At 38.2% G+C, this 23,511-nt stretch overlaps 1 protein-coding gene across 2 annotated transcripts in view; it reads right to left on the bottom strand.

Annotated features, from left to right (window-relative positions):
• The window catches only part of Mfsd14b (major facilitator superfamily domain containing 14B), a 46,844-nt gene that overhangs the window by 20,784 nt on the left and 2,549 nt on the right, over nt 1-23,511 (bottom strand). For both annotated transcript variants that reach the window (XM_021231999.2, XM_005078448.4), the window contains exon 2: nt 6,670-6,765. In XM_021231999.2, the coding sequence (XP_021087658.1) occupies nt 6,670-6,765 (96 nt within the window). The remainder of the gene's footprint in view (nt 1-6,669; nt 6,766-23,511) is intronic.

Consider the following 23,511-nt stretch of genomic DNA (forward strand, 5'->3'; position numbering starts at 1 on the left):
TCAGCCCTTTCAGCCTGAGTCTGAGGTAAGAGCTAGTGGCTGGAGGCTTTGCTTTTCTGATCATCAGCTTTAAATTTGAACCTCAATATCAATCTCTGGGTCTTTTATTTATTCATGTTACAGGAAACCCAAGAGAGCCTATCCCTTACCAGATCAAGAGTTCCTAAAATCAGTCCTCGAACTAAATGGTAAGGAATGGGAGTTTCTACTAGGGCAGATTCTATGCTAATACACTTTCAAAATATCCTTAATTTCAGCTAAAACTATATGGTTGAGACTGGGCATGTGCAGGAAAGTACCCTTCTCAAAGTGCCTCACCCATATGAATAAGTAAGTATAGGCCTCCTTAATCAATTCCTCACTGGTTCTCCAGTTTCACATAGCAACCCATATACTTTAAAACATGGAGTTTGAAAGACTATGGCTAATTAACTAGTAAAAAGACCATGATTTGGAACTATACGCCAGCACACTCTCACCCAACTTTACACATTTGTATTATTTGCCTACTCCCAGAAAACATTTATGTCTGAATTTATCTTCTATTGTAATCTACTCTCACTTGTGAATATAAACAGAATCATCAAATTCAGCAGAAAGCCTGAGAAAAGCTGTTGAAATATACCAAAAAGACTGACAACAAAAAAAAAAAGAAAAGATAATCTACCTCACTTCTAAAAGGTTCAGTTATAACAAGTTGTAAAACAAAAATGTTTCTTCTCTACCAGACTGAAGATCTCCATCAGTTGTGTATTACAAACAACAGTCTACATGGCAGAACTCCACCAAAATGACACAAAATAAAAAGTTCTGTAAATCAATTACAGAAGGAAATATAGAGATCCAGGAAGAAAAAAAAGAGCATCAGAATGGAGAATCAAAGGAAATCCAAACAAAACATCAGTCAACTTAAAATACTAACAATATACTGTTAACATTTAACTGCTTTATACCTACTAAGCACAATTTTAAAAGCCATTCTAAGCACACAAAACACCATGCTAGTATGGTCCAGGGACTACAGTTTACAGATCACTAGCTTATGGGGAATGCTAATTAGTATTAATGGCTTTGTTTCAGATGTAAATGAGAGGCAGTATAATGATGCATATATCCCAAATTTGAAAACAGGTGACTCATTAATATTTATTTTACACTGCCCTGTCACTTCTTTTTATAATTTTATTATAGATTAGCAAAGTTGGAAATCAGCTGTTGTCTTTGTTGTATTACTTTGTTTACATATAGAAAAATACGTGACAGATGGAGCTAGAGAGATGGCTCAGCATTAAGAGTGCTCACTGTTCTTATAGAGAATCAGGGTTCAGTTCTCAGTATTCACATCATAGAGCTCACAGCTGCCTGTAACTCAAGTTCCAGGGTATCCTACACCCTCTTCTACCCTCCACTGGTACTTGTACACACATGTACAGAAATTAATTTAAATAAATAAACTTAAAATGTGTGACAGACAAAAATATGTATTAGTAAGAAAAATAAATGCCAAGAAAGGCTCACTGCAGCTGTTTGATTAGATTAGTGCTTTGGACACTGTCTGCTATACAATAGTAAACAAAGTTTTAAAAATAATAATTGATCAATTAGTGAGTTGTACTTTAATAATTATCATTTACATAAATGAGTCTGTAGGAAGCACAGCTTAGAGTAAGCATTAGAGGAACCAGGATTGTCAGTCACATAGGCCTATTTTCTTCAATGGAAGGAAATGATTGATTTCTGGTTACCTGGAATGCTGGAGTGAAGTGGTCCAACACCCCAGTAACCCTTTGCTATTCTATTAGGAGCCAGCCTCCACCTGAATTTCCCCCAAATCCTGAGAATTGTTTAGGCCCTCATCCTGAGCTTTGTCTCTCAGTGAATAGAAATATTACGAAAGAGGTAGCATGTACTTTGCATTCTCCCTCAATAGAATCTATCCTTATGCTTACTACAAATCCTTCCTCTCTAGGTTTTAGCCCTAAATTCAGCTTATCAGCCCATAGAACTCATTCGTATTGTAAAGGTCACAGGTGCTTTGCCACTTTGCTAGGGAGTTTCTGTGTAGTAACGCCTAAAGTTTTGTTGTGGTAACTATCATGCAGAAAGCCTTTTCCAAAGCTTTACTATCCTTAAATGGGTAAGAAAAATAAACCATAAGGTCAGACTGAAAATTTTGACCTAGCATCTGCAAAGATGGTAGTGATTCAAGTTTTATCATTCACCTCTCTTGGATAATCTCCCCATTGGCTGTGAGGCTTGCAGGTTTCTGTGCACAGAGCCATTCTGGGAATTTTACTTAACAAACAAACTTACAAGTACATTTACTGGAGTCAGTCTGTGGCATCTCAGGGTTAGGGTTAGGGTTAGACTCTAGTTAAAACATTTACTTTACTGTTGTTTTGTTTTTTCCACTTGAAGAGTAAATTATCCAAGAAAGTGATTATGTCATGTGACCAAAAGGTCTAGTAGACAGTTGTACCTCATTCTAGCCATTGGAACTCCTGGAAAAACACACTTATTAAAGAGACAAAAAAACTACTCAAAAGATCAAGTGTCAGAGAAAAATCTATGTTAGTCAAATGAAGGAATGAATGGGCACATTATCTTAAGAGCCAGTTAAGAATAAAGGATAAAAGAACTGAATGTCACAAGAAAGGGTTCAAAGAACAGTCTGGGTTTTTCAGGCCACCACATGATAAAGATAAAGGAGTAAGGAATATTCAATTGTTAAGTTGTCTACTGAATTTCAAAACTTGAAGAATAAGTTCTATAAACTAAAAGAAATTCTTGTTTCTAAGACTATTAAATATAGTTTATTCAATTAAGCAGTTGATTTAAATGTACCCCAGGGTATTATTTTAATCAGATTACTCATACTATATTAAGATTTGACCCTGAAAGAGCATGTAAATAGGAACAAGTCATTTTAATGCGCTAACTAACACTACTAGTAATACTAGAAGGTAGACCCTCAATGTATGAAGGCAATTTCATAAAACTACCACAAGACAATGATGCAAATTTTATTTATATTATCAAACAAGTGAATTAAATTGTGAGCTAAGCCATGGATACCTAAGATAAGTAACATATCTTAAAGAGTGAACCAAGAAATAAGCTGCTTCTCTACTACACCAAGAAAATCCTAATTATTCTCAGATGAAAAACTAGTAAAACTGACAAAATATTAATACGTATATAGTATTCTAGGTTTCCCAATCATGATCCCAGCATTGCTTTTTTGGATTCTTTGGTTTTTGCTTTATTAAAAATAAAAGAGTGCTGTCCACTTACTACATTAAGGTAAAAAATGAAAAAAACAACCATATGCTATCAACTTAATAGTTAAATTACCATGGGTGATGGGTTCAAGATGCCAAGGAATAAAAAGAATGGTAACACACACAAACATAAAAGAGGATAAATGAGTACTGTCTGTGACTAAATAAACCCTAATTTTGTTCCTTCCTAATCAAAGAACACTAAATTGTCATGTTAAAATAAAAAAAGACAGAAGTGAACAGTATATGCCAAAGCAAAATGTTTTCCTTCAAGAAGAATTCAGTCTCCTAATCAAAAAACAGAATAGGGATAACACACTGTAGGATGAATAGTAAGGGAGAAAGTCAGGAAACAAGAGATCACATTAAGACAAGATTATCTCACAGATGAAAAGTTAGTACAACTATTCACTTAGCTACATTTGTTAAATAACAACAAAATTATATTAGCAACACTTATATTAGGTACACCTCACACTTAAACATTCAAATTTTAAGTAAATTTACACAAGCAGCATTAACTGCTCAGAAACTCGGGGGCTATAAAGCAGCTTCTCAGCTGGCTGTGTCAGTGTCTGCCAGGCACACTCCACCACCCCCAAAATTATCTGCTTTGAACATGAGAGGGAAGATACAGTGGAACTTAGAAAAGCTAGATAAGATATATGAGGGAGGCAGTGGGACACAGCCAAGTGGAGAGAGTAATGTAATGTAACTGTGGTAAAGGAGTCTGCAGCTAAGAGATCATCTATGTCCACCCCTCTCAGATCCTCATTTCCAGAAAGAAGCTACACAGGATTATGGAAAGCTTCCTGTGAAACTTGAGTGTGATAGAAGGAAAAGGGTAGAAGGAAAAAGGAAAACATAGGCAACTGGCAGAAAAGACCTTAGACCCTTCCTCAGAGCCTTAGTCACAGAAAGTCCTGCATATATACTAATTCCTAAAACATTAGAGAAAAGGTTGTAATTTGTAGCTGGGAGTTGTGAGGGGTTAGCACATACTGGGGAATTCTGTCAGAAAGTAGACTTGTAATAGAAACTCTACTGATTTAACTTGTTTGAATTACAGAGACCAACAGTTCTTTCCTCAGAGATAAACAGTATCTTCCCAAACAAGAAGAAATATTGAGAGGTAGTAATACTATTTTATTGTTCATTTTTATTTAATTAATTTCTTCCCTTATTTCAATGTATTTACACTTTTATACTTTGTTTATCATTGTGTTTTAACTTTTGCTAGGAAAAGGTTTTACATCTGTTCTTCCTCTACAATACTTCTCATACCTCTAGCCCCATACATTTTTCTACTCCATCTTACTTTATACTGTCTTTCCCAGTAGTTATGAAAAAATAATAAAAAACAAACAAAAACCCATGAACTATGGTTTTTCTCAACCAATACCTAAGCACAGTTGCCTCTCAACCTTTAAAGGGACACAAGTGAAGTGCACAGATGTTCCTACTACAAGTTAACACCAGAGCTCTTGTCAAATCATTGTGTAAGCTATTGCAGTCAGCTTCTCCCTGAAATAGCAGTAGGAAACAATTATCCAAATAAAGACAGGACACCAGGAGGATTTGTGTAAAAAAAAAAAAAAAAAGACAAAACAAAAACAAACAACAAGAGCTGAGAAAGGGGGAGGAAGAAGTAAAACTGAAGGACACCTCCATCCCAACAGATGTGCAAATTACAACAAAGAAACCAACTGTCTACCGGCTCACAACTCCTTAATACTAGAAATAAAAGAGGGAGATGGTTAAAAATGCCAAAAAAAATTTCAGATTCCTACTTTTAAATGATCAGTGACCATACAGAAGACTCAAATAAGCAGATGAATGAAGTAAGAGAATCAATTCAGGATTACCAACCCAAAAATATTACCAATATAACTCAGCAAGTAAGTTCAGAAAGGATCTCAGGAAGGAGAAAATCTCAGGAGTTCAAACTCTGAAAGGGAATTAAACACAAATTTTGGAAATGAAAAAAAAAATCAATTGCTTAAGTAAAACAAAAACCAAAAGAGTGGAAAGCATCATAAGCAGCAAGATCAAGCAGAAAAACAAATTTTAACGATGGAGAACAAAGTGGAGACAATAATATATTTAGACATGTGTACAAATAAAAAGTCAACAAATATTATTAAAACTTCTAAGTCTGAGATATATTCAAGAGACCAAAGCTGAAAAATCAATGGGACTGAAGAGGAAATTGAGGACCACCTATTTAGGTAAGGATAATTTATTTCACGAAAACACATCAGAACATACCCCCAACACAGAGAAAGAAATGGAAGCCTAAATTGATAAGATATATCATAGCCAAGATGTTCAAAGAACAAAAGAAATAAATAAAATTAAAATTAAGGGTTATTTATAAATGATTTAGGCTTTTGCTCCCCTTTACAAACTCAAGAAAGCATGGAATGATGTGTTTCAAGCCTTCAATGTAACTATCAACCAAGATCTTTATACCCAGCAAGGTATAGTCTTGTATAAAGTTTACTGGCTAATACCCACCCCATAAACCTCTGTATTTTCAGGATTTAACTGACACAAAAATTGCACATATGAAAAGGAGCTTTCTTGTATGGCAAAATAGTAACTGGGAAGAGACAACTATTAGTGATTTTGTTGTTGTTTTTGGGGGTTTTTTTTGAGACAGTATTTTTCTGCACAGCCCTGACTACCCTGGAACTCACTCTGTAGACAAGGCTAGCCTCAAAATCAGAGTCCACCTGTCTCTACCTCCACAGTGCTGGCAATAAAGCCATGTGCCACTATACCTGACCTATTAGTAATTTTTAAAAATAAGTACAAACAACTAAAACTTAATTCCAAAGACATTTAAAACTTACCTTATGTGTTAATTAAGGTTACAGTTTCCAAGGTTCAGCCCATTATCATCATGGTGGGACATAGCAGCAAACAGGTAGACATGGTGCTGGTGAAGTAGCTAATAGTACTATATCTTGCAGGCAATAGGAAGTGGTCCAAGATACTGGGTGGTATCTTGAGAATATATGAGACCTCCACAGTGACACACTTCCAACAAGACCACATCTACTCCAACAAGGCCACACCTCTTAATAGTGCTACTCCCTTTCGGGTCCATTTTCTTTCAAACCACCACAGAGCCATATACATAATTTAAAATTTTTTTTAATTTAAAAAAGAAATGTAATACTTGATTTAAAGAAACTGCTATAGAGAAGTTGTCAAAACCAGGCACATGATCATTCTTACATTCATCATTATAAAATATTTACCAATCTTCTATTTATCGGGCCCTTAAATCAAAGGTCATTAACATCTGAATGAATTTCAACAGTGCTTCGTATTTCATATACAGCATGTCTAAAGATGAAAGATACAATCCAGTGATACTTACAGTCAACATTGGAGTTGTCAGCAGGCCCCATGCAAAGAATTCAAAGAAGATGACAATAGCAGCATGGTAAACACTTGGTTGGCCAAAGCCTTGTAACTGAAAAAAAAGAAAGTTGTTAAAAATAATAGTAAAAAGACTTAATATATTATCATGAAATAGCATGGGGAAATATACAAACTTTGGACCACCTATATCACTCAAGATAAAATCATATTTTAGCGACCAGGGATACAGCTATGTTTTAGTTATTTTTTCATCGCTGTGATACAAATGATGGCTAAAAGCAACTTATTTATTTTAGCTTGTAGTTTCAGAAAGAGTGTCTATAATTGCAGAAGGTGGGAAGGGGCAGCATGGCAGAAAGTAGCTGGGAACAGTTGGTTGAGAGATCACTGCAGAAACTACCAGGACACTTCTTATTCAAAACTATTCCACTTTTTGTCAGCCTCACAGGCTCATAGCCATTAGTCCAACTGCAAAAGTCTGGTAGTCTTTTAACAGTTTTAATACCATATGAAAGTCCAAAGCCAAAGCCAGATGTAATACACACACCTTTAATTCCAGCACTGAGGGGAGAAAGGCAGGCAGATCTCTAGGGTTCAAGGACAGCCTGGTCTATAGGAGAGTTCTAGGATAGCTAAGGTAATACAGAGAAACTCAGTCTTGTAAAAACAAACAAGCCCAAAAAGTTCAGTCTCTTTTGATACTCAGGGCAATTTCTTAATTGTGACCTCCATAAAACCAAAAGGCAAATTATACACTTCTGACATATAATGGCACAGAATATACAATTCCTTCCAAAAGAGAGGAACAAAGCAAGGCCCAAACCCAGCAGAGGAAACACCACCACATCCTGTAGCTCCATGTCTTTAACTCATGCTTTAGCTTTAGCTTAGATGGCTCAGCCTTCCAGCTTTAGTACCTGAAATCTTTCTCTAGGGCTGGTTCCAATCCATCTCTGTGACTCCTCCTGGCAGATGTTTTAAGGCTCTAGCATCTCCAACATCTTAGTGTCTCCACTGTAACCCAGGCTTCTTATATGCCTTCATTGAATAACCTCTTAGGGACTCCTTACAGCAGCAACTCCAACACTACCACATATTGCCTGGCCTCAGTAGCTCTGATCATGAAGGAAGAACCCAGAACAACCTCACTCCGATATCTTTCATTCTTCCAACGCCAGTACAATGTGGCTTACACTGCTAAATTCGTGCTAATTCTATTGCTAGCTTGAGATGAACCCTTATCTCCTTTGACTTAATTAGTGGAAGGTTTAGTAAATAGAAACAACTGTTTTCCAGGAGCAAAAACCAAAACAGAACAAAACAACAACAACAACCACAACAAAAAAAACCTAGGGTAGCCTAAGATCATCGGAAATCAGATATTACATTATCATCCATAACACTAGCAAATTACAGTTATGAAGTAACAACAAAAGTAATTTTACAGTTGTGGGAATCACTGTATTAAAGGGTGACAGCATCAGGAAGGTTGAGAACCACTACCCTATGGTTTTTCCTTTCAGGAATTGTTAGTTTAGCTGAGAAGGTATAGGAGGGTCGCCCTCAGGGCACCCTTCCCACAGTTCCAAACAAAGCAGGAGGCCTTTCCTGAACAGTACTATCTTTCACTTTTACTCTTTCAGTACAAGCTTTTGCTCCCTCCCTTTCAACTTCCTATCCCTGGTTCCCTTTTACACTGTTATTTTCTAAAGGGTTTCTAGTAAATTTACAACTTGTTTCTACTTATCGTTTTAACTCTGTGGAATGGAAATACCATCAAAAAGTAAAGTGTTCTGCCTGTTATACTCTCTAATCCATCCTAAGCAGCTACTCTATAAAAGTTAGTACTGTATAAACTGGAGACATGACTAGTTCATGATATGGGTTAGGGAAAAGTTTTTTTTTTTATTGTAGATATCAAAGAATAGCCAGAGGCATCTGGACGAGTCCAGAGCAGAAACAGAAAGTAGACTGAGCATGGCCAGTACACTGGACCTGGCCATGAAAGAAGAAGGAACAGAGCAGGGAGGAGCGGGGAGACACTAGAGAGCAAGATCAAAAGGAAAAGGAAGACAAAGAGTTAGAGACAGAATCTGAGAGAGGGCACAGCTGAAACACCAGGGTTATAAAGAAAATGAGTGCCTGGGGTTAGGGAAGCTCCTGAGCTGGATGACCTTTTTTTTGGGGGGGGGGGTAATATGATGAGAAGAGCTAGGATGCTAGTTAGAATGGGCTTTGAAATGCAACAGATACTTGCAATACTGAGAGAGCCTGGAGGCCAGTGTGATGGTTTGAATAAGGATGGCCCCCATAGGTTTGTATATTTGAATGCTTAGTTATCAGGGAGAAGCTCTACTTGAGGACTAGAAGGTGTGGCCTTATTGGAGTAGGTGTGACCTTGTTAGAGGAAGTGTGTCACTGGAGGTGGGCTTTGAGGTTTCAAAAGCCCAAGCCAGGCCCAGTGGTTCTCTCTTCCTGCTGACTACTGATGCAGATGTGGAACTTTAAGCTACTTCTCCAGCAGCATTTCTGCCTGAATACTCTCATGCTCCCTGCCATGATGATAATGGATAATGAGTATCCAGACAAGAATTTTTGCAAAAAAAAAAAAAATTCATTTCCTCTAAAAGACAATGAGCACCAAAGTGTTGGTTTGTACCTCTAGTTTGCCATGTCCCAGAGTGGAATAGCTGGCCTTTTCTATGGAATGGATAGATAAATCAGCTTTAGAAGCAGTATTTAAGAAAGGACCAGTGAAGCTATAGTGTATATTAAAGTCAGTCATATAGTTGCATGGTCATCATGCAAGTGATAAAAATATCTAACTATATAGTTATTTTATTAACTTCAGGTTATTGTGATAGCAACTCAAGTATAAATTTGCCTAGATATTGTAATGTAAGTAACTTGACACTTCCTATAGTATACTACCTTAGTCCTGTCACACTACTAGTTTTGGATGGAGACACAGTCAAGATGTTCACTAACAACTGTCCAGTACCACAGAGCTCAGTGAACTTCTGAGAGAGCTATGCTACAGTCTGAAAATGTTTGGCTTAAAGATCCTTCAAAGGGCCCTCAGCAAGAAGATGGGAGCAGGGGGAGATGATACTATCCTACACAGCTCTTACATACAGCTTCAGTGGTGTATTTTCATTTTAACTATGGATTTTGCTTAATGGGAAGACCATTAGAAAGCACATATGTGGATGCAATGCTGACTGAATATAAAAACAGACACACTGAAGTGCTGCATACCTTTAATCCTAGCACTTGGGAAGCTGAGACAGTAGGATTTTAAGTTTGAGGCCAGCCTAGGCTACATAGTGAAACCCTGTCTCAAACAACAAAAGCAAAACTCCAAACTTGTAGATACATAAAAGTCTATGTCCATCATGCTATTTTTAACACTTTGAAAAAAAACGAACTTATTTACTACCATTGTATATTAAATTATTATTTAGAAATTATTTTAATAAACATCTCTCCTAAAATGTAAGCATGTTCTTTGTATTTTTAATATATATCTACTAATTTTTTGAGAATTTTATTCATGCTTACAATGCATTTTGATTATATACACCACCCTCTTTCCAGATTCACCCTAAACTCCAGTACTCTTTCCAGCTCTGTGTTCTTCATTTTCATTTTTATGGTGTTTTATTCCTTTGGGGGGGTGGTTTATTCAGCATGTGTTTCCACATCACAGTTCATCATCAAAGGAAGTTAATACAGGAACTCAAGCAGGTCAGGAACTTGGAGGCAAGAGCTGATGCTGAGACCATTAAGGTGTGCTGCTTACTTACTGGCTTCCCCCTCATGGCTTGCTTAGCCTGCTTTCTTATAGAACCCAGGACTTCCAGCCCAGGGATGGCACCACCCACTGAGACCTCCCCTATCAATCACTAATTAAGAATGTTCTACAGAGTTTCTCACCGTCTAATCTTATGGAGGCATTTTGTAATCTGAGGCTCTCTCCTCTCTAATGACTCTAGCTTATGTCAGCTGATATAAAACTAGCCAGGAAAATTGACCTCTTGTCAACTTGATACACAAACACATCACTTTTCAATTAAAACCATTGATACACAAACAACCACTTTTCGATTAAAACTGTTCCTTTCTTATTTATCCCCAAAGTGGCACATTAATATTAATATCACAACACAAAACATAAATAACTTTTCATTTCCACAGTCCTTGCAAATTCAAACACATTAGAAGATATGTCTCTTTTTAAAATATCAAATCTCTTCAATCATACAAAATCTCTTTAAAAGTTCAAAGTCTTTCTGCTGTGAGCTACTGTTAAAAATCAAAATTAAGATAAATACTTTAAGGCCCAACACCCATCCTCTCAATTTTCTGGGGGCCCGCTCCTGGCATCCAGAAGACCCACCCACACTGGAAAGGCATCAGCCCTTCCAGGCCCCAACCTCCGGCAACCCCAGCTTCATCTTCAGCTTCAGTGTCAGCATCCCCAGCTTCAGCTTCAGGAAAGAAGGAGACCAGTGGAGACGGAAAGACCCCACCTGTACCCACTGGAAGAAGAGATGGGAAGAAGACAGAATAAGAGCTCACTCAGCAATAGAAAGACCAACATGACTCCACCAAAATCTAGAGAACCAACGCCAGCAAGACCTGAAAAGCACTACATAGACGAAGCAGAGGAGACAGACCTTAAAAGTTATTTAATGAAGATGATAGAGACCCTCAAAGAGGAAACAAGGAAATCCCTTAAAGAAATAGAAGAAAAAACAAATAAAAAAAATCCATGAAATGGGGGAAAAATCAAGAAATAAACAAATCTCTCACCGCTAGACAGAACCTCCAGACAGAAACTTAACAAAGAAACAAAAGAACTAATAGAAGTTATGACCCAACTGGGTTTAACAGACATCTATAGAACATTCCCCCCAAACACAAAGGGATATAACTTCTTCTTGGCGCCACATGGAACCTTCTCAAAAATTGACCACATAAGAGGAAACATAGCAAATCTCCACAGATACAAAAAAATTGGAATAACCCCCCTGTATCTTATCAGACCACCATGCATTAAAATTAGAATTCAACAATAACACAAATTGCAGAAACCCTACAAACTCATGGAAACTGAACAATGCACAATTGCACCATCCCTGGGTAAAGGAAGAAATAAAAAAAGAAATCAAAGACTTCCTGGAATTCAACGAGAATGAAGACACAACATAGCCAAACTTATGGGACACTTTGAAAGCAGTGCTGAGAGGAAAGTTCATAGCACTAAGTGCCCACATGAAAAACTGGAGAACAGTCACACTAGAAAATTAATAACACAGCTGAATGCTCTAGAACAAAAAGAAGCAAACTCACCCAGGTGGAGCAGACGCCAGGAAATAATCAAATTGAGGGCTGAAATCAATTAAATAGAAACCAGGAAAACATTGAGAAGAATCAATGAAACAACGAGTTGGTTCTTTGAGAAAATCAACAAAATAGACAAACCTCTGTCTAAACTAACCAAAAGACACAGAGAGAGCATGCTAATTCACAAAATAAGAAATGAAAAGGGGAACATAACAATGGACACTGAGGAAATCCAGAGAATCATCAGGGCATACTTTGAAAATCTGTACTCCACAAAATTCTAAAATTTAAAGGAAATGGACAATTTCCTGGATAGATATCACTTGCCAAAACTAAATCAAGGACAGATAAACAATCTAAACAGACCTATAACCCTTAATGAAATAGAAGCAGTCATCAAAAGTCTCCTAACCAAAAAAAGCCCAGGCCCAGATGGCTTCAGTGCAGAATTCTACCAGAAATTCAAAGAAGAGCTAATTCCAATACGCCTCAAAGTATTCCACACAACAGCAGCAGGAGGCTCACTGCCAAACTCTTTTTACGAGGCTACAATTACCTTGATACCCAAGCCACACAAAGACACAACTAAGAAAGAGAACTATAGACCAATCTCCCTCATGAACATCAATGCAAAAATACTCAACAAAATACTAGCCAACTGGATTCAAGAACACATCAGAAAAATCATCCACCATGATCAAGTAGGCTTCATCCCAGGAATGCAGGGATGGTTCAACATTAGAAAATCTATCAATGTAAACCACCATATAAACAAACTGTGAAAGAAAAACCACATGATAATCTCACTAGATGCGAAAAGCCTTTGACAAAATCCAGCACCCCTTCATGATAAAGGTCCTAGAGAAATCAGGGATAACAGGAACATACCTGAACATAATAAAAGCAATATACAGTAAACCAACAGCCAACATCAAACTAAATGGAGAGAAACTCAACGCAATTCCTCTAAAAATCAGGAACAAGACAAGGCTGTCCACTCTCTCCATATCTCTTCAATATTGTATTTGAAGTTCTAGTTAGACCAATAAGACAACAAAAGGAGATCAAGGGGATACAAACAGGAAAAGAAGAAGTCAAGCTTTCACTATTTGCAGATGATATGATACTTTACATAAGTGACCCGAAAAACTCCGCAAGGGAACTCCTAGAGCTGATAAACACCTTCAGCAAAGTGGCAGGATACAAGGTTAACTCAAAAAAATCAGTGGCCCTATTATATACAGATGATGAAGTGGCTGAGAAAGAAATCAGAGAAACATCACCCTTTACAATAGCCATAAACATCATCAAATATCTGGGAATAATGTTAACCAAGGAAGTGAAAGACTTGTATGTCAAGAACTTTGAGTCTTTAAAGAAAGAAATCAAAGAGGATACCAAAAAATGGAAAGATCTCCTATGCTCTTGGATTGGTAGGATCAACATAATAAAAATGGCAATCTTGCCAAAAGCAGTCTACAGATTCAATGCAATCCCTATCAAAATTCTGGCACAATTCTTCATAGACCATGAAAGAACAATAATCAACTTCATATGGAAAAACAAAAGGCCCAGGATAGCCAAAACAACCTTATACAATAAAGGAACTTCAGGAGGCATCACCATACCTGACTTTAAGCTCTATTATAGAGCTATAGTCCTGAAAACAGCTTGGTATTGGCACAAAAATAGACAGGTTGACCAATGGAACCAAATTGAAAACCCTGATTTTAAACCACATACCTATAAACACTTGATTTTTGACAAAGAAGCTAAAACTATACAATGGAAAAAAGAAAGCATCTTCAACAAATGGTGCTGGCATAACTGGGTATTGGCATGCAGAAGACTGCAGAGAGATCCATGTCTATTGCCTTGTACAAAACGTTAAGTCCAAATGGATCAAAGATCTCAACATAAATGCAACCACACTGAAACTCTTTAGAAGAGAAAGTGGGAGATACTCTTCAACGAGTTGGTACAGGAGACCACTTCCTGAACATAACACCAGTGGCACAGACACTGAGATTGACAATTAACAAATGGGACCTCCTGAAACTAAGAAGCTTCTGTAAGGCAAAGGACACAGTCAGCAAGACAAAAAGGCAGTCCACAGAATGAGAAAAGATATTCACTAACCCCACATCTGACAGAGGGCTAATCTCCAAAATTTACAAAGAACTCAAGAAGCAAGTCTCCAAAACACCAAAGGATCCAATTAAAAGGTGGGGTACAGAACTAAATAGAGAATTCTCAATAGAGGAGGCTAAAATGGCCAAGAGACACTTAAGAAAGTGCTCAGCATCCTTAGCCATCAGGGAAATGCAAATCAAAACAACTTTGAGATACCATCTTACTCCTGTAAGAATGTCTAAAATCATAAACACCAGTGATAGCTTATGCTGGAGAGGATGTGGAGAGAGGGGAACACTCCTCCACTGCTGGTGGGACTGCCAACTCGTACAACCATTTTGGAAATCAGTATTGAGATTCCTCAGGAAAATGGGAATCAATCTACCACAAGACCCAGCAATTCCACTCTTAGGCATATATCCAAAAGATGCAAATTCATACAACAAGGACATCTGCTCCACTATGTTCATAGCAGCATTATTTGTAATAGCCAGAACCTGGAAGCAACATAGATGCCATTCAACTGAAGAGTGGATGAGAAAATGTGGTACATTTACACAATAGAGTATTACTCAGCAGAAAACAACGATGGAATCTTGAAATTCACAGGTAAATGGATGGCACTAGAAGAAACCATCCTGAGTGAGGTAACCCAGACACAGGAAGACAAACATGGTATGTACTCACTCATATACGCATTTTAGACATGGATCAGGATAGTGCCAGTCTGCACTTCCACTGACAGAGAGTCTGGGAAACAGGAAAGAACCCAAGGGAGATATGCATGGTACCACAGAGAAGAGGAATGAGGCAAGATCTTCTGAACAGATTGGGAACACGGCAAGGGGGGGGGGAGTGGGAGCTGGGAAGAAGAGAGGGGAGAAGAGGAAGAGAGAGTAGGTCATGGGGGAACAGTAAGGTTGAGTGGGGGTAGAATAGGGGGAAGAGGGATTCACAGAAGACAGATCTGGCACCAGTGAGACCTCTAGTGATCTAAAGGGATGACACCAACTGGCAAGCTAAGCAATAGTGGAGAGACCACCTTGAATGCCCATTCCTGATAATTAATTTGATGTATATAACCATCCTGGAACCTTCATCTAGTGACTGATGGAAGCAGAGGCAAACACCCACAGTTAAACACTGAACTGAACCCATGGAACCCAGTGACAGACAGAGAGGAGCAATGAGCAAATTGGCAAAGAATGGGCTGGCAAAACCAGCAGAGACAGCTGATCTGAACAGGGGAGCGCTCTTGGACTCCAGACTGACAGCTGGGAGGCCAGCATGGGACTGATCCAGACCCCCTGAGTGTGAGAGTCAGTGAGGTGGCCTGGGCAACCTATGGGGCCCTGGACAGTGGATCAGTGTTTATCCCTGGCATACAAACAGACATCGTGTGTCCATAACACAAAGAGGGATGCTCTCTCAGCCTGGACTCTTAGGGGAGTGCCTGGACCCTGCCCTGAGTGAAATGACAGACTCTAGATATCCCCTATGTGGAAGGAAGTGGCAACAGGGTGGGAGGCTGGGGGAGATGGGGGAGGGAGGACGGGAGGGAGAGGGAACTGGGATTGACATGTGAATCAAGCTATTTAAAATTAAAATAATAAAATAAAGATAAATACTTTAAGAGGTAAGAATCAGGGTAAAATCACTCCAAGCAAAACCAAACTCCAATAACATCCCTCAATGTCCAATTATCTGGGATTCACTCACAATCCACTGGATTCCTCCAAAGGGCATGGATCATTTCTCCAGCTCTATTCTCTATAGCATGCACAGCTTGTTTTCTAGGCTCTGGCTGGCTCTACTCCACTGCTGATGCTCTTCATGTCATTCCATGGCACTGATAGCTCCAAAACTGTTGGGGCCGCTTTCTGGGTTACACTTCCACCAGTATCTTCTGCTAGGATCTCTTCAGGGACTCCATCCCTGTCACACAGTACCAAGCCTCAGCTGTTCTCCATGACACCTTCACACCTTCAAAACAAGTATCACTAGGGTGACTACTAAGTTTGGCTGCCAGCACAAGGTACAACTTTGGCCATGTCATGTCTAGAACACAACTTCTATGTGCTGACTCTCAGGAAACACTTCCAGAAGATTTCACCTCAATGATGCTGCTCTTTTCTTTTTTCCAAGACAAGGTTTCTCTGTGCATTGTGTATCCCTGGCTGTCCTGGAACTCGCTCTGTAGACCAGGCTGACCTCGAACTCACAAGTATCCACCAGCCTCTGCCTCTGCATTTACCACCACAGCCTTGCTGCTTTCTTCTTCTTCTTCTTCTTCTTCTTCTTCTTCTTCTTCTTCTTCTTCTTCTTCTTCTTCTTCTTCTTCTTCTTCTTCTTCTTCTTCTTCTCCTCCTCCTCCTCCTCCTCCTCCTGCTCCTCCTCCTCCTCCTCCTCCTCCTCCTTCTCCTCCTCCATATTTTTATTGATTATTTGGTAATTTTGTACAATGTACCCCAATCACACTTGCTTCCCATTCCTCCCAGATACACTCTACCACCCTTGTGCCCTTCCCCCCAAAAGAAAAAAATATATACACCAATTTGTGTTGTCCAAACACTTATTTGAGCATGGTCAAAGACCCTTAAAGATAACTGAGTCCTTCCCTACTCTCCTTCCAGAAGCCATCAACTATGAAGAGCTACCCTTCAGCATCTTTATCACAACTTTTTCAGTGGCTCCCTGTCTAGACTGTCCCCACCTTGTTTTTGGTGGAAATGGTAGCAAGGCTGTCACAGAAGCCTTCAATGTCTCTCATTCTCAATTATGAGTTTGCAGTCATCGATACCATTGCAAAAGATGCTTCCTTGCCCATAACAGCCAGCAGCAGGATGGATCATGAACTTCCACATGGTTCCTAGCAGCAGCAGTAGCATGGACCACAGACCTCAGTATGGCTTTTGGAGGCAGCACTGACTGTGAACATCAACATGGCCCCTAGCCACAAAACAGATCAAGGACATCCACATGGCTTCTGGCAGCAACATGGTCCATGTGCATCAATATGGCATGTGTCAGCAACATGAACCACGGACACTAGCATGAACCACTATGAAGGTCTTTCAAGGAGGCCCAATCCAGAAAATGAACTGGTTTCCATCTCAGACATGTTCCACTGCTCAGAGCCACAGCAATTGTATGGATGGGCAGTGCACTTGGGGGCAGAACCTTTGTGAGCTCCAGGATGCTGAACACCACCCTGCCAGCCCTATACCTGTCACCTCTGCTCTGAGTCTCTAGTTCCAACTCTCTCCACTGCACAAGAACCATTCCATTCTGCCATCTTCCCCACCTCTCTACATACATTTATTCATCAGAGTGGCACTGCAAACTGCTACATGTCACACACAATATATTTTTTACCCAAACAACTTTACATACTTAATTCTCAAGGTTCCAGGTTTCTGAAGCGCCATAAATACTGGCCTATCACTGAAACTTCTCTGAGATATCCTGTTGTTGCCCGCAGATAGGCTGATCTTGTGGCTGGGCAGGGCATCTGGAGGAAGGATCCTCAAGAGCACAAGATCACTGCACACCTCCTGCCTTCAGCACTGGGCTGCCCCTCCAACATACCTGGCAAGATCCTTGCACCTGCAGCCTACCAGCAATCCACAGTGCCATGCCCTCCTTCCCCCAGAAGGGCAAGCAGTGTAAGTTGCAACATCGTTGGCTCCATGCTAGAGGCCTGCCCACTGGCCTGAGCCTCCCAGCAGACTGAGGGTCTGTCCTACTCTGTAACAGTATGTCCCTTTTTGTCCTTCTTCAAAAAAGAAATGTGCTACAAATATGATCACAAGCATGAAGCCAACCTCTGGACGGTGGTCAATCTACTGGATGCCATACCCAAAACAAAGTGGACTCTCGTTTTCCCTGTAGCTAATTAGTCAATTATATCAGCTGAGCCTGATCTAGGGCAGCCTCTCTGGGTCAGCTGTCTTCTCCCCCTCCTTTTACTTCAAATCTTTTTAAACATTCATTCATTGATATTTCCACACTCAACCTATACTCCATTGAAGAGCTTAAAAAATAACCTATAAATTATAGTCATCCACGGACCTTTTCACAATATGATTCTGTGGCTGATTCCATTAAAAGGAAGTCTAAGGCTGGAGATGTATGTAACACAGTGGCAGACCAAATGCTTAACCTGGAAGGAGACCTTTGTTTCAATCTCCAGCATAACTTAAAACAGAAAAATAAATTGTGGAAGTTTGTATTTCTACTTCCCTAGATAGAGGCTGGCTCAGCAACTTGTTCTGACCAACAGAAGTTAAGGGAAATAACACAGGTTTGTGAACTTAAACATTTTTAGTTCAAGACCACCATGTGGAAAAAATGACTTGTAGTCACAGAAAGGTGAGAGCACAGAAGACTTTTCCCATTAAAACTTACATTAGCAATCATCCAGCTGTCAGACTTTGGAGGGGGTGATCTAAGATGGCTCATTCCTATCAAGCTTCCAGATAATGCAGAATCACATGAAACCAGCAGAACCCTGATCTGAATTCCACTCAAATTGGTACCTCCAAAAGAACAATTAACAAAGGAGGTTGATTTAAGCAGCTAAGTCAAAGCATAGTTTGTGCAGCAATTATTAACTACTATAATCCTATCTCTGTCCTCATGATAAAGATGAAACTTTTAAATGAGTCTACCCTTATCCAAACTAACTACAAGGTAGAGAGAGAATATCTGAATTAATAAAATCAGAAACAAAAAGGGGGACATAACTACAGACACTGAGGAAATGCAGGTCACACTTCAAAAACCTGTACTGTACAAAGTTGGAAATTTTGTGATGGGTACCAGATACCAAAGTTAAATCAAGACCAAATAAACAATTTAACCCCCTCCCCCAAGACCAAATGGTTTTAGCCACAAATTCTACCAGACTTTCAAAGAGCTAATACCAATACTCCTCAAATTATTCTATAAAATAGAAACAGAAGGAACACTGTCAAATTGTTTTTATGAGGCCAGTCTTCCTGATAAACAAACCACATGAAGACTTAACACAGAAAGGGAATGACAGACCAATTTCCCTCATGAACATTGATTGAAAAAAATACTCAAAATAACTCCCAAACTGAATGCAACACATTCATCCACCATGATCAAATAGGCTTCATCCCAGAAATGCAGGGGTGGTTCAACGTACCAAAATCTATCAATATAATCTACCACATAAACAAACTGTACAACAACAACAACAAAAACACATGATCATCTTATCATAAATGCTGAAAAAGCCTTTGAGAAAATCCAATTCCCCTTGATGACACAAATCTTGGTGAGATCAGGGATACAATGAATATATCCAAATATAATAAAAGCAATATACAGCAACCTGAGAGACATTCTCAAATTAAATGGACAGAAACTCAAAGCAATTCCACTAAAATCAGGAACAAGACAAGGCTGTCCACTCTCTCCATACCTATTCAATATTGTACTTGAAGTTCTAACTGGAGCAATAACTAACTAGTAGAGTAATAACTAAAGGAAATCAAGGAGATACAAATTGTAAAGGAAGAAGCCAAAGGATATCTATTTTCACATGATATGACAGAAGACATAAATGACCCCCAAAATTCTATCAGGGTACTCCTACAGTTGATAAACATCTTTATTGAATGGGCTCTAGACAAGATTAACTAAAAAAAATCAGTAGTCCTCTTATATACAAAGGATAAGTGGGCTAACAAAGAAATCAGCAAAATAACACCCTTCACAGTAGCCACAAAATAACATAAAATATCTTGGGGTAACTCTAACCTAGCAAGTTAGAGACATGTATGAAAAGTAATTCAAGTCATTGAAGAAAGAAAGTGGAGAAGATATCAGAGGATAGATAGATCTCCCATGTTCATGGATCAATAGGATCAACATAGTAAAAATGGCCATCTTACCAAAAGCAATCTGAAGATTCAATGCAATTTCCATCAAAATTCCAATATGATTCTTTACTGACTTTGAAAGAACAATACTCAACTTCATATGGAAAAACAAAAAGCCCAGGATAGCTAAAACAACTGGTCTGTAGGTAAGTCTACAAGACATTTTCTTAATTAATGATTGGCATGCAAGGTCCCAGCCTACATAAAAATCAAGCTTAGCAAGCCACAGAGAGCAATCCATTAGGCAGCATTCCTCATAGTCAGTGCCTCAGTTCCCGAGAACAAGTTTATGGACTGCTGGAGTTTTTGCCTTCCCAAAACGATGGGCTGTGATTGAAATGTGAAAACCAAATAAATTTTTTTTATTCTTGTGGTGATTTGAATGAGATTGACCCCACAGGTTCATATATTTAAACACTTGGTTCCCAGTTGGTGGAACTGTTTGGAAAGCATTAGGAAATATGGCCTTGTTAGAGGGGGCAGTTTTTAATATTTCAAAATTCCATGCCATACATTCTAAGTAGATTAGGTTTGGAAAACTGCTGACATTACTTGACTTTGTCCCAAATTAAAGCATTTTGTTGGCAAAGTCATCCAAGTTTTGAACATTGGGTTTCCAATTAAAAATAAGGGAGAAAGGCTATTTAGGGGTCAGAAAAATCTCAGGACTGTGGTTTAGTACTGATGTTGTCCTTCTGACATTAAAAAATATGCAAGTATATTCCAACAGAAAATAGGTACTCCACAGTTAGAAAGAACTGCCACAAGATTCACAGAAACATAAGAAGGAAAAGAAATTTTACTGGTTATCTGTCCATATTAATTATCTTTACTACAAACATTTTCTCAGTATTGTATTAGGTTAGATGTACTTATTAAGCTGGATAGATTATGTATTCATTGAATACTTGTAATAATTTTTCACAACTTTTCAAAGCAACCATTTACCACCAACCAAAAACTTAAGCAAACCACACCAAGAATTACTTTTGGCAATACTCCCTCTCTACGACTAACCCAACACCTATTTGTTGAGCTCAACTAATATTAACTAGATACACGGGAACAAAGGTTCACAAAGAAAGAAATGATTCGAGCTCTCACTTCCTGGAAGGTAAATTTAACAAGCAAATATACTACAAGAAATATAGGCTAGTGACGGTATTAACAAAAGGCACTGAATAAAATCCAGGCAAAACAGACAGACCTGGCCCTAAACAAATCACATAATATATGCAGTTATCTTACCCTTTTGAAATGGAAGTAATTACCTACATTTCACAGATGAAAGAACTCAGATGTAAGCAATAAATGACAGGGCATTCAGTGAAGATGGTCACACACCCACAGTGTGTTCCTATCAGTTATAGCATGCTGCTTTCCTCATACAGCTTGATTATCTACAAATACAATCAGCATACACAGTGGGAGGTAGCCTGCACCCTAGAAACCTGAGCAAGAACTGACAGAAATCAATATTAGCCAGCTTCTCAAGTAAAGAAAAATTCAGATCTTCACTTACCATTCACCCTTGTTTCTTACACTAAGAAGTCTGGCCTGGCTACTGTGAAAATGGGCAAAAGGTCAGTCCTCAACAATGCTTTTACCCCAACAATGCTTTTATACCTTTCTCAATATAACCTGAAAAGTTCAGATGATGTAGGGCATTGACTTTTCTCAATCTTATCTGTCTGTTGGGAAAAGACTGTTGTTCCACACATGATCTCCAACTTAAGACCAAAGTACATGGCAAATACCAATCCCTGCCAGCATGAAAGACAAGAGAGATGCTGTAGCAAGGGCCAACAGGTATTTGTCCTCCATGCCACAGTCTGCTTTCTTTCTTTACAGAGTGCCCAACACTAAAGGACAGACAGCATGCCCACTTCAATTAGATAATAAATCATATGCATTTTATGAGATAATAGGTTATTATTTATTAAAGGGGGTAGGAGGGCACAAATATGTTGCTAATACAAGATAAAATGTTATAGTTCTTTGAAGTAGCCTATATTAATTTAAGGAAAGGAAAAAAAACTGTCCTCAGAACTCTGAATTTTATTTGGTTGCCAGCTTGGTAATATAAAATAAAAAAGTTCTATAAATCTGTTCTAAGCTAGTTGCCTATAGTTAATATTGTATTTATTATATAGCCAACCATGCAACTCAACAAGTATGAATTGAAAATATTAAGAAGAAATTCAGAAATTTTTCTCATCATTGTCCCCTAAATAATAAGATACAGCAATTATTTATATAGCATTCATATTGTATTAAGTATTATAGTAATCCAGAGATGGTATATAGACACTTCTTGGCCTGATGAACTGTTATACAATTGTAAAAAAAATGTGTAAAATCAAATAACTATTGACAATAGACCATAAATAATTTTATTTTAAAACCAATCTTTGATGTGTATGTGTGTGTAAAATATTACTATTTATTAAAGGTGAAAGAAATTTAATACAAGACAGATATGCTTTACTTTTACATAAAGAATTAAATATTGCCTGAATATCTGATATTCCACTATGCAGAGTTGATTTATATTTTGATTTTATAATTGTCGATGCTGAGGTTAAATATAAACTCAGGTCTGCATGCTTGGGCAGCAAACATTCTTTCCTACTGAGCCACCTTAAGAAACAGCAACTGTCACCAGAATATGACTGATTTTCTGAATCTCCTCAACAGTGCTCTTTACTGAAATCCAAGTACTGGTTTCTTGGAGTCCATTCTAGTGTATTAATGAAATATTACACTAAACAATATGCTTTCTTTGCAATAAATCATTACTTGTCATCAGATGCTCCAGAAAAGATGACTGCAAAACAGGCTGGAGAGATGGCTTGAGCTGTGAAGAACACTGATGCTCTTCCAGAAGACCCCGATCTGATGATGCACAACCATCTATGTCTCCAGCTCCAAGGGATCCAATGCTTTCCTCTACCTCTGCAGGCACCAGGCCCTCATTTGGTACAAACATACTTACATACAAGCATGTATGCAAGCAAAACACTCAAACACATAAAATAATTTAAATAAAACTAAATGACTGCAAAACAACTTCCTCTACTTGGCTATAAAAATTATATAACAGTCTACATTCAATAATTAAAAGTTTTGATAAAGCACTTCAAATTGTATGTGCATTCATAGCAAGAAAAGGATAGAAGAATAAAATATGAGTTTAATTGATCTCTCTTTTATACAAAGGATCTCAACTATTTTTCAGATGTCTTATTGACAATGTTTTTCAAGTTCACATATCTTTCTGCCATATGACAGAAAAAAGCTGTTTGTGGAATAAGAGTTTTGTGCCTAGGCAGTCTTTCCTATGATTAGTAGTAATACCAAAGAATCCAAAACTATAAGTAAACAGGAGCAATGGAAAAAGAAAATTACTTGTTATAATAAAATCAAATCACGGAAGTTGTAGG

Source organism: Mesocricetus auratus, unplaced genomic scaffold (genome assembly GCF_017639785.1).
Source record: "Mesocricetus auratus isolate SY011 unplaced genomic scaffold, BCM_Maur_2.0 Super-Scaffold_100013, whole genome shotgun sequence".
Lineage (NCBI taxonomy): Eukaryota > Metazoa > Chordata > Mammalia > Rodentia > Cricetidae > Mesocricetus > Mesocricetus auratus.